Source organism: Lepidochelys kempii, chromosome 8 (assembly GCF_965140285.1).
Source record: "Lepidochelys kempii isolate rLepKem1 chromosome 8, rLepKem1.hap1, whole genome shotgun sequence".
NCBI classification, from domain to species: domain Eukaryota; kingdom Metazoa; phylum Chordata; order Testudines; family Cheloniidae; genus Lepidochelys; species Lepidochelys kempii.
Window position 1 is genome coordinate 29,897,185 of NC_136387.1, and position 13,138 is coordinate 29,910,322.

The 13,138-nt window shown below is 40.4% G+C and overlaps 1 protein-coding gene across 2 annotated transcripts in view; it reads right to left on the reverse strand.

Annotated features, from left to right (window-relative positions):
- SLIT3 (slit guidance ligand 3) overlaps positions 1-13,138 on the reverse strand; it is an 801,478-nt gene that overhangs the window by 160,103 nt on the left and 628,237 nt on the right. For both annotated transcript variants that reach the window (XM_073355953.2, XM_073355954.1), the window contains 2 exons: positions 8,642-8,785; positions 5,487-5,630 (listed from right to left, as the gene is read on the reverse strand). In XM_073355953.2, coding sequence (XP_073212054.1) covers positions 5,487-5,630; positions 8,642-8,785 — 288 coding nt within the window. The remainder of the gene's footprint in view (positions 1-5,486; positions 5,631-8,641; positions 8,786-13,138) is intronic.

Consider the following 13,138-nt stretch of genomic DNA (forward strand, 5'->3'; position numbering starts at 1 on the left):
TGGACACAATGGAAAGAATCCAGAGGAGAGGGGAAAAAATGATAAAAGGTTTAGAAAACCTGACCTATCAGGAAAGGTTGAAAATACTGGGCAAGTTTAGTCTTGAGAAAAGAAAACTGAGGGGCAACCTGATAACAGTCTTCCAATATGTTAAGGGCTGTTATAAAAGGACAGTGATGAATTGTTCTCCTTTTCCACCGAAGGTAGGACAAGAAGTGATGGGCTTAATCTGCAACAAGGGAGATGTAGGTTAGATATTAGGAAAAACTTTCTCACTATAAGGGTGTTTAAGTTCTGGAACAGGCTTCCAAGGGAGGTTGTGGAGTCCCCATCATTGGATACATTTAAAAAACAAGTTGGACAAACCCCTGTCAGGAATGGTCTAGGTTTACTTGGTCCTGCCACAGAGCAGGGGGCTGCACTTCATGACTTCAAGGTTCCTTCCATCCCTACATTTCTATCATTCTATGATTTGTCAGCTTCCGTGGGTAAATTAGTGTCTAGAGAAAAATAATGGGTTGAGGAAGGGCTTTAAGTTTTCCCAACACATTTGGCAGGATATGGTGGGACTGAGCAAAGTGTGCTGAAAGGGAGCTGGGGCTGAGGACATTCTTCAATTTCTGCAAGGTGATCCAAGCTCAGGAACCCCTTTGATCCCCTCTGGAGCTCACTGAAGTTAAAGACGCTCCACATGAGTGTGGAGGTCCAACCATGCAGATCAGCTTGCGGGATCAAGGATAAGGTATACAGGAGGAAGTTCCCCTCTTGGGCGTTTTAGGAATTACATAGCAGGGGAAAGCAAAAGGCAGCCCAACTCCGGCATTGCCTGACCCAGCATTGCACAGTTAAGTTTTCTCAGCGTGAAATTTACCTGTATTTATAGACAGTACATGGCCTCTTGGCACTTCACTACCACATACAGGGCTTAAGTGACGCAACAGCCTTGAGCAGTCTCTCTGCTCGGGGGTGAATTTCACCCTTCATATAGTTTCTGGTATGGAGAACATACATTCACACGTCACAGTAATCTAAGCACCTCTTGATGATTTAATTTAATTAATTTTATTTGTAAAAATAAACACTGTTATACACTATCTTGGCTCCATATTCAAAGGGCTGGAAACTGAATAACAAGGCGGCGTCTCTTTTATGTGATTGCATGATTGCATTGTAACCCCCGGCTTCAGATTTTCCCATTTATTGTAAATCTGAGATGGATCTGTTCCAAAACCCTGGATTCAAACACCCAAGAAGACTGGCAAAATCCAATAATCTGGTTCCAGTCCAAATTTTGTAGCTGTAATTAAAATATTCAAGTGCAACTTTTATTTATGGAGGAAAATTGATAATGCATGTTATTGCATAGTCAATAGTGGGAACAATGATCAAATCTTTTCTGAATGTTACTATCTGAGGAAGCATGGCTTATTCATATGGAATGGTACAATAAATATCAATCAATCAATTAAACTTAATATTTTTTCAAATATACTGATACTTGCACTAATTACTTTTGAGATACATTATATAATAATATTAGAAAACTAGATACAGATATATTTTGGTACCAAAACAGCTCAAGATGTTTCCATGGAAACATGATGATGCCACTTGGCAGGACCATTAGGTCAATGATATCTAAGTATCACATGGAACAAAACCTTCACTATGCAAAATTATTTTTGATGATAAGCAATTTGAAAGCCTGGAAGGGACAATAAATTGCAACAGTGTTAGGATGGAGTTTGACTGAGGCTATTAAAGTGGGCATTTTCAGATCACAAACAGTAATGTTTGACAGTTGAAATCCTATAAAATTAAATAATCAGATTTTCTATACCTAATGATAGTAATATACCCACTCACATTGAAATAGGGCAATCAGACTTTTAGCAAAGGTGGCTTATTAAAAGGTTTCAGTCAAAGATACAAGAATATTTTTTATAGCAGGTGTGGACAGAGCCCTTGAAATAAAGAATCAGCCAGTCAAATCAAGCAAATCAAGCAAAAATGTCTTTATTAACATTTGCAAAGAGCTATGGAAGCTGAAATATTTAAAAGGAAAAGTTCCAAATTGCAGCCTGTCTTGATACTGTTATAATCAGCTTGGAAACACACTCTAAAATCTAGGCTGATATTTTAATATTGTGTAAGTGTGCCCTCTTAGCATGTTTAGTTCATGCAAAACCCACTGTGGATAAACATGCTTGCCTAGGTATTAGAATACATGCATTAGGACTGGGCCTGCAAAACAGCATGCACACCTAAAAAGTGGGAACTTAAATATCTATTTAATTTATCCCACTGGTTGTAAGAAATCATAAAAACAGCTATGTTTTTGCAATGACACAAAAAATAAATGTATGCGCTCCCTCTGCTGGAAACCATTCCTTTGAGTGCTATTTTCAGAACTGTATACTTTCTGATAATGTTAAGGATAATGGCTGTAAGCAAAAAGTAAACAAAGCTGTTTTTAATCTGGTGAATGAGGTGAAATATAATTTCCCAAATAAAAAAATGGAAAGAAATGTTAGTTTGAAAGTGGTTATTATAAAAATGAATATAAAATGGAGCGGTTCATAGTTTTGTATTAATAAATGGCAAAAAAGTGAAACCTAAACACTGATTAATCCTCACAATTTGGGGTGAATAGGACAGTCAATGACCTGAACTCTCTAAGTCATGAAAGTAATATTTAATCTCTAGTAGCATCAGGATGCAAGCACAGCCACCCATAATGGAATGCTGTTATGAAACACAGGTTGGGGAAACAACAGTTCCTCATTTTCCACGTAAGGTGCGACTATACTTGTAGCGCCTTGTAAAGTACAGACACTGTGCACTCTGCTGACATAGGGATAAATAGCAGTGTAGACGGTGAGGTACAATTTAGATGAGGAGAGCAGAGTGCCCTGCACCCCTGAACCCTAGGGTAAATACCCTAGATCAATGGCCAAGCAGTGCCTATCATGTCTACATCGTTATTTTTAGCGAGTGCAGCACACTGCAGCCTCCCCGCAGCCAGAGCCTTTCCCTGCTGCGCCCAGTAGCTCCCAGCTGCATTCCCCGACCAGAGCCTTTTAGTGCTGCGGGTAGCTACACAACACAGTGACAAGAGTGGATGCAGCCTGCCTTCACTGCAGCATGTAGCTATATATGTAGTGCCTGTAATCTACGCACTGCCGTACGTGTAGACACGGCATGTATCTGAACGATATGACCCCAAATCCAAAGTCCAGTGAGGTCAATGGGAGTCCTGCCATTGACTCGAATGGGCATTGGATCAAGCCCTATGTGAAAATCTGTCTGAGTGAACTTCCTAATTCAGACATGGATAGGAACACAGTGTCCATCTTCCACGGTCAAAGTGACTATTAAAAGGCATTTTTGTGCCAAAGCAGCTCTGTCAATTGTTATCACCTTTAACACACTGCCAGAGGCTGTGAAAATCATTATGTGCAGCTGAAAAATACCCACAAAAGTGAAAAATTCTTTCCAGCCATTAAAACATGACACAATCACAAATTACTCCCAGCCTTGTTTGTGCAACCAATAACCCAGTGAACTGTGTAAACAAAGGGAAACTTCAGCATTATTTGTTTACGTCTACACAGCACTTGAAATTGTGCTTGACCTAGGGTGTTAAAAATAGGAGTGTGGCCACCGTGGCAAGGTGGCAGCTTGGGCTAGCCACCTGAGTATATAGCCAGCGGGTTGCGAAGGATTGCATTTGGGCGGCTAGCCTGAGACGTCACTATGGCTATCCTGCTATTTTTAGCACATTAGCTCTGCTCTAGACAGCATGTCTGTCTACCAGTGTTGGGAAACACTCTTCCAGCTGCTGTGTTGACATACCTTCTATTTTAGAGCATATGATGAGCTAGCTCCTTTCCTGACATTCATCAGTAAGTAAATAAGAGATGGTTTCCTGCTCTGAGGTAACATGTAATAGCAGACAAGCACACAGAGATTAGGAAAAGGGAAACAGAGGGAACTGTTAAAAATTGAATAGATTCACTGTAGACAGCATAGCAGAGGTGAGTTTTTGAGAGAGACTTAAAAACAGACAGGACATGATTCTTGGGGACTAGTTCAAGATCATCACTCCATGCATAGGGGATGCATTGAAGGAGGCATGGAGGCAACTGCAAGAAGCAGGGAAAAAGGCAGAGAAAGCTGGGAATGCTGGCAGCACAGGAAAGCACACGTGGAGTACTAAATATTGGAATGTATGGTTTGACCAATATAGAAGAATGAGCAATGAAGATGGTGACCAGTGAAAATCAATTCCAGTACAGTTAGTGCCCTTGTCCTTCAATCTGCAGGGTGACTTTTAAGAGGGTTGTTTACCTCTCTCTCTCTCTCCTACCAAAGGGTGAGATGCCACAGCATGAACTGGCTGGTTGGGGAAAAGCTATTGACAAAATCAGGAGGTGACAAAAATGAAGGAAGGAGCAACAAAACATTGCAAGACCTTGGCTCTGCTACACCCCTTCCCCAACAAACAAACATATACTCCTTATTTAAAACAAGTAAACACCACAGAGGTTACTTTCCAGACCAATAAATAAATAAATAAATGCAATAGCAACAAAGAGTTTGTTTTGTTTGGATAGTTGGGTGCATTTTCAGTGCAGAGTGGATGGGATTAAGTAGACAACTTCCATTAACAGTTGCGCCAGTTTCCCATTCACAGCTGGAAGCACAGACCAGACTCTATCTCTCTATTTAACAATGTGTACTTGTATGAAAATAGATACACTAAGAAAGGGAATCCAGAAAATATATAAGAATAAAAGTCAGAAATATTATAGAAAAACCTTGGGAACTTTTTGCAAATGTTTAGGCTGGGATTTGCAAATTCCAATGGGAACTGAGCTCCCTTTCCTTTTAGGTTTAGATATTCATTTTATAGAACAACTTTTTGACATTTAGGTTTTTTGATTAAATTGAAAAAAAACCAAGTCTTTTCTCTGCCCTCTGTCTGTTCAAACTGAAACTGAGCATGGAAATTCTAACACAGTCGAAGAGGTTCTAAATTCTCCAAAACTTCAACTTCAGTGAATTAAAAAAAAATGAAGGGTTGGGTTCTCCACATCTGCACACTCAAACACTTCGATTTCACAACTAACAAATTCCCTTAAAGTATGGGACAATAGCAGGGCCACACAGAGGTGTTTGGGGTCAGGGCCAAAATCTGAAACTGAAACCCCCCCACCCTGTACCTAAAGCCCCAACGGTGGGGTGGAGGGAAGAGTGAGCCCACTCCACACTCATCTCATATTGGTGGCCCCTGTCCCATGGAGCTGGGCTCAGCTCCCAGCTCCTAGTGTTGCGATCTGGCACCTGGAGTCCTAGTGCTGATTTGAGTTCACAGTGGCCGGGCCAAACCTGAGTACCAGGCTGCAATGGACCCCTCCCTCCCGCCCTGGCCCAGGCAGTCCTGGATAATGGCACCATCAAAAAAACCTAAAAGGAATACTCACATCGTGGACAAAGAGACAAGTGTATTGAAAGCTCCAGGAGTGATGGTGGTGATGCGATTGTCATACAGCGAGAGCAACCTTACTGAGCTTAGTCCTGTGAAGGTGTCATTGTTCACACAGCTGATCAAGTTGCTCCTCAGCATCCTGCAAAGATATAGAAATGGAATTAGAATACTTTTTCAGACTGTAGTGACGGTGGTGGCAGCCTAATATAAGGGCAGGGGTCCATGAATACCATTTCTAACATCCATCTGTTGTCAGACAGGACAGTGACTGACGCTAAACGAGCATCAGACCCCATTCTGTTTTGACTATCAAGAGTACAAATAGCTAACAAAGGGTCCTTCTCACCTCAAACGTGTATCATTATGAATCTCAAACTCCATTATTATATTTGCTCACACATGGCATTAAAGAGTGGTGGGCACTCTCCTGCTGAAATTACAGTGGGACCAAAAACCTTTGCTAGCATCAGACATGCAGTCAGCTTTAAAAGTCTAATCATTTACTGAGTATGGGAGTAATCTAAAATGGATTTCTGAGGCCACCTGATAAGGGCTCTGGCTACCCTCTGAACATAACAATACTTACATTGCATTAACAAAATGACAATCCTAAATCGTTTTTTAAAAATTGTATTTAAGCAGTATGAAAGGAGACAGCAACAGTGGAAGCTTACTTATGGTATAGGAAAGGGTTTCCAAACCAAAACCAGCTCTGAAATCTTATTGTCATCATTAACTTTCCTATTGCAGCCAGAGGAAAAAAAAGGTAATGACCCCATAAAATGCCTCTTTGCTCAGCGCTTGTACCAGATGAACATACATTGCTGTGAGTTGTTATGGTAACAATGAATTTGATGGTAAAGCCTAATTGAATTGAAATACTATAATATCTAATTTTGCTTCATAGCCACAAAGACTTTAGAGCTATTCATGAAACATGTGTCACATTTCATATAAAAGAATGTCGTGGTACATAAATGCCACTATTCATCTTCAGATTAAACATTATTCAGTATCTAAAGCATACCGCCAGAAAGTCCCAAAATACATGCGAACATGTGCTCCCACTCCATAATCTAAGCATGTAAACTAAAGGGGATATAATTCTCTGCTCTGAAATCCAGGAAGTCTGCACTGAGTTCAGTATACCCTGTGTTCACATCCCCCACTGATACCAGCCAGCTAGGCAGTTGGATAGTACATTGATAGGAGGTACTTTCCCATTGCCTGAGAGAGATTAGATTTAGCAAGACAGGTATAGATATTCCCATTCTAATCAGACAGTTGGTGTGAAAGGCCATGACTTGACACTAGGTTTTAAGTGGATATACTTCCAAATCCAGTTATCACCTCAAGTCACCTATAATATAAATAGATGGGTCCTAGTGCCATAAACAGTGGTTAAATAGAGCATGTTAAAAATGGGGAGACCAAAAAGCACATGACAAGAGATATTAACAGGACACCAAAAAGTTGGGAGGAACTTGTCCCTTCATGCAACGGTTCCATCTATGGCACAAACTCTAGAAGAAACATGCTATTATAAGAAAAGGGGGTGTCTAAGACCTGGTTGGATTAGGTCAGTTCTGGAAATATATTATATTGAAGTCATATGTCAGAATGACGTGTTTTTTGGATTCTATAAGTTTTAGAGGGTAACTTCATATAGCTAGGAAGGTTTTTAAATGTCTGTTCATCTCTATAACTATTTAATACATTTATAGAAGCACACAGGATTTTCAAAATCAATGCACGCCTCTGTCCAACATGGCCTCTTGGTTTAAGGCTACAATTTTTATGCTCAAAGAATGCAGGTTTATAGATCCAAATATATGTCTCTGAAGCCAACTCTGGATTCTATACCACACACTGGGTGCCCTTTCTGAAGGAAAACTTATACTTACAGATTTTCATTTCATGCTGTGTATATTTAGACTGCTTTAGCAGCTTGGGGGAAATGCAGGTCAGGTCAGCACCATAGCTCAAATGCTAAATATCTTTCTATGAAAAAATACTTATTTTGTTTGGGAGCCCTGCCATGGGCTGCTTTCATAGCATAAAAAGTGAATTTAGTATCCACAAACAGTATTTAAAAGTTTCTCAGTAAAACACACACAGCAGATGGACTAAGCCAAAGAAAAGCAAAAGTTGAAGGAACAGTGAAGGAAAAGTTCTCCAGTTTTTGTCTCTACGGGGCAAGTTGTGAGGTCCTCACCCAGGCAAACCTCCAAGTCACGTCAGGGTTGTTTTGCTTGTGTAAGGAGTGAAGGGTTTGGAACTATAATACTTTGCAAAGTAAGAAACACTTGTTGCTGTGTCTAAACTGAGCTTTTTTAAAATTGCACTTGACATTTTGGAGCCAATCGCAGGGGAAGTCACATTGCTCAGATGTTATGTCCTCCTAGAACAGAGAGATTGTGCAAACAGGATATTTGTTAAGTTGTCAATTACATGCCATCATTCTTTCTGATTTTACTGGAACTTTTATCTCCGGTGTATGGAGCAGAAGCAAACTGTGATCCATTTTCCAGTGTCTGCTGTTTGTCTATAGGTCTAGGCACTTATGTCGCCCCATCACTGTAGGAACCTCACATGCATTAAAGAATTTATCCTTAACACTTATGAGAGATTGGAAACTTAAAAACCATAGATATTAAGTGGCTTGCACAAGGCCACATGGGAAGTCTGTGGCGGAGCTGGGAATTTAACCCTTAATATACTGGACTCTAGAACAGTGTCTTCACCATGAGACCATATTGCATTTTATGATCACCATATGTCTCTGACATAATCACAGATAATGTCACAGTGAATTATACCAAAGTGAATTTTAAAAAGTAGAATTTTAGAAAGGATCTTAATTAATTTTAACTAACTAACTAACTAACTAACTAAAACAGCTAAATGATTAAATTCACTGAGCTTTGGCTCAACAGTTTCACTGTCAATTTACTAATCCTTGAAAATCAGTTTATAAAGAAACAGAGTACCATAAAAATACACAGTGCTTTGTGAACACAGTAAGATACATTCCCTCCCCCAAAGAATTTACTGTCTAATAACTGTGGTGTAATTAGGTATGGCTGTAACCAAGCTCTTCCAAACAAGCAGCCATACTTTTCAGCAGTCGGACATAGATTTCACACTTACATTGTCTTGAGTCCTGTGAGGCCTCTAAACATTCGCCCTTGCACAGATTCCAGCTGATTCCCCGTCAGCATCAGTTCCTGCACTCCTGTTGCCCCATCAAAGGCACCTTCTCGGATCTCCTTGATCTTATTGTTATTCAGGTTTCTGGTGGGGGAAAGCAAAGGTAATAGGAAAAAGATTACTGTCTTGTTCCAAACATTTGTCAGCACAAGGGAAAGAGAGGCTTAATGAAGACTATGTGCTTTGCAGAAATTATCCAGCAAGGTTTTCAGTCTGTAACAGAGGGCAAACAGCAGTTTGAAATCATAACGTACAAACAGCTCCCCTTTCACACCATTTATCACAAACACAATCATACCAAGATAGGAGACAGAACTGAGGTAAGCACGTGAGACCAAAGTCAAAGGAACTGCACCGTTACACCTGGTCTGAATCAGGCTCTTAATGGGCTTGATCCTGCAAGGTGCAGAGCATTCTGGCACACTACTTGTGCATACAGTTAAACACCTTCTTAAGTGGTTTTGTTGGACTGGGACCAGAGTGCTCAGCTCCTGCAAGCCTTATGTAATCACAGGGAGCAGCGCACATAACCCTGAGATATGGACCGTCTTTACTTGGGTCTATTGTACAGCATCAAACACCAAGCTGGCTTTAAATGTGTAAGCAATAATGAAGTAGAGAAACAAAATCAGATGTGAAGGGAACGATGAATGTAAATTTACAACGTAATTAAACTACAAAATGGTTTAAACTTGAAATGAAACCTGGGCTGAATGTGCTGTATTTGTAAAGAAGCCAAACGGATTGAAAACTTCCATTTGATAAAATGCTGTTAGAGATTTATTAAAATAGGCTACTCTTATTTATAAAAATCATGCCTTAAGTTCTTCAGAACCTTAGGGCTCAACCCTGCAAACATTTACTATGAGGCTCAGTGCATGCTACTCTGAATAATCCTCTTGACTTCAGAGTTACTGCTCATAATAGTAAGCACTATTCTTTGTAATAAGGCTCTGAAGTATAGGGCCATGCATAAAACACATTTCTGTTCTCCAAAAAGCATACTGTCTAAAGGCCAGACTCTGACACCAATACTCATATTGAGAAGCACCTTATTGCAGAAGTGGTCCCATTGCTATTCAACACAAGTAAGGGATTCCGAATCTGTGCCTAAATGAGGGAAAACAAGCAAACAAGAAGGCATTGGACTTGTGCCTGGACCATGCTTTTCTGAAGAATGGACAGTTTGATTAGGATAAAAGTTAATGGAACACATGGCAGCAGTACAATTCTGGCCTTAGATGCAAACAAACACTGTGGGGCTTGCTCTTTGCAGAACTTGTCCCTGAATGAAAGGAACTTTGTAGACTGGAGATGGGTTTCATGTGGTAAACTGTGGTAAGCTGGTTTATGTCTCCTGAACAACTGTCAGATACTGGGCCATATAGCATGTGACCCATCACCTCTTGTGCATTCTGTAGTCAGCAAGGAGGAGAAAGAATGCCAACTATAAGATGGAAAAAAATCACGAAAATATATATACTTTTTTTTTGGGAGGGGGGGTGTGTGGATTTCCAAAAGTTTCTTGTGCTTTGTACTTTCATCCATGCTGTGAAGACAAGAGTTTATGTTCAGTGTCAAAGCCAGCCTAGTATGGATATTATGACATATGAATTTAATTTGGGGCTGAACTGTTGTCTGATGAAAGATAACTCAGTATCTCTTTTGTGTCTGTTTTGAATCCCTACATTATGTTACTTCTCCTGTTGCTCCCAGTGACTCCCTTTCCCTGGTGGTGACTATGGAGTGATGCATATTTGCTGTTTTGTTCTCTGACTGGTAATTCATACAACACCTTTGACCTGTAGTTCACCACTTATAATCCAATCCGCACTTGTAGTGATTAGGTTTCATTACTATCTGAAGGCTGTTTGGTCAACCATGTAAAAGAATGTTTGTAATCCACTTCCTGGAGGACATATACCCATGTTGCAAAAACCAAACACACTCAGTAGGCTGGCCAGAGACTGGAGAAGGCCTTACCATCTCACCCTACAAATAGGGCACACCAATCAGATCAGAAATAAGGCATATTACTTGACACTGTGTCAAAGCTTGCAGCTTTCACTGTCAACACAGTCACTACCGTAGAAATGGAACTTCAACCACCTGGGTTGTTGAACTCTACTCCGTTCACCAGCAGTGCACATGACTAGTTTTTAAGTGTCCAAAAACATGCTAGGTGTTTCACAGAATAGACAAAAATATATCCCCTGCCCTGAAGATCTTAAAATTCAATATTAAATAGTATAAGCTAAGCCAAACAGTAGAGGAGAGGAAAGACCAGGCTTACAACAGTAAATGGAGACTAGACTGTTCTGTAATCCCACTGGGATCATAGTCAAAGTAGACGTCTCACGAAGATCGGTTTCCTTATTTGTCTTCTTGAACCCATTTCCTCCCCATTAGACTATAAAAAAAAGAGATGGGTAACTGACAACAACTGCCCTTTACAAATATCTACCATTATGTGAAGGTGACCCTGAAGCCTGACTGAAATTTTGAAAGATCTACCAGAATCCTAGACCTTGGAAATAAGGGGCTTTTCACATTCAAGCTGCCTAAAAAGATTCTCCCTGATGGCAAAATGGCGAGAAAAAAAAGCAGCAAAACTTTAACTATTCTTGTCTTATAATTTGGACAAAAAACAGGTTACCATTTTCAGAGGTGACAATGTAAATTCATAGTGAAAATGGTATGTTTCCATCTGGAATAAACATCTGAAAAAACTTTGACTTCACAGCAGACTTCTACTATTTCAAACATTAAAAGCCGTGTCCTTCAGGAATGCTGAGATTCCATCCCAAATCATACTTGAAACAAGTGCTTTGAAATAATATTAGATCAGTCTTGGCAACCTTCCAGCTCTATCCTATTTTCCATCTGTTACTCTGGATTTGTTTTACAGAGGTACATGACTTTTCTTTTAAGTAAATTTGTTGGGGGCAAATAATGCTGGGCTAATCTCTATCTGGTGAGCAGGTCATACAACAAGTGGCAGTAATATAGGTTTCCTCATGCAGCCCTACTGGTGCACTTTGACCCTTCCATATAGCCTCTCCTCCCGGCTCCATGCCCATTGGTCTTTCTGCTGGGACTGCTGGTGGGGCACAGGCAGTTCAGAGACATGAATATCTGTCTTCTAGAGTCAGCCCTCCAATGCCTTGACATAGCCCAATTAATAACTTTTGGTCACTACCAACTGCAGCTAGATTTGATCCTGTATTACCTAGACATGAGGGGCTCAGGGTCCTATCATCCAAATTCTAAGCCACTCAGAGCAAAGGAAGTTTCAGAGACTCCGAGAACATAGTTCAGAGACACAGAAAACCAAAGGGTAGGCTTACCCACCACTAGAGCCGAATAGGAAATAATTTTCTCATCCCACAAATATATTTGAAATTTCAGAAAATCTTCCCTGTTTCACAGTGGGAGGAAACCAGGACCTTCAGAAACTTCACAAAAAATTAGAGTGAGAGAGACACATGGCCATATGAGCCAATAGCCTGGTGGGTTAGTGTACTCATCTGCGATGCGAGTGACCCAGTTCAAATCCCAGTTCTTCTTCATTTGTAGCAAAGACTTGGAACCCAGGTTTTCTACATCCCAGATGAATGCCTTAGCCACCAGGCTATCCTAGGGCCTTTGTTTCTTGTCGTGACCAGAAATTCCATCCTGGACCTGAGGAAACCTCTCTCAGTGAAAGTTTCATCAAGCCAATCCCTTCTTGCAAAAAGTTTTGATTTGACAAGTCAGCATTTTCTGACTAAAAACCATTTAGCCAAAAAATTCCATACCAGTTCTACTTACCACCTTTGCCATTATATATCCAACCTGGACTTAAAAATCCTTGAGTCCAAACAATCCAGTACCCTTCTTTCTTTTAAAAAAAAACAACAAACAAAACAAACAAACAAACTGTGAATTGGATTTAAAAGTCTGAAACCTACTTTCCAGGAGAGCATGTGGCCTTGCGACTAGAACATGAGGTTGCAGGTTAAGAGTTCTGTTCCAGCTCTGACACTGACAAGTGGCCGACCTCAGAAAAATCACCATCCACTTTCCTGTGCCTATATTGGCTCTCACTTACTTTCCCCACCTCCACTTATAAATATCTGGGACAGCTCTAGAAAGTGTAAGATCCATTCCCCCATGCATCCACTTCAGAATGGGAGTATAATAATTGGGGTCTTTTTCAAACATGCATGCAGCACAACTTTATTAGATAGACCCTGTACTGGCTTTGTTGTATCCATGATGAGCTATCATGTAAATTTGTACTGAGAGACTTCTTAAAAATTGGACACATTTGATTCCCAAATCCAGGGGTCAATGAATCCTTTGGGATCATTTAAATACATGGCTTACTGACAGAACAGACAAAGGCTCCGAAGTGAAAACTGCCCGCACGTGCCATCTCTAGAGGAGAAAGCGGCT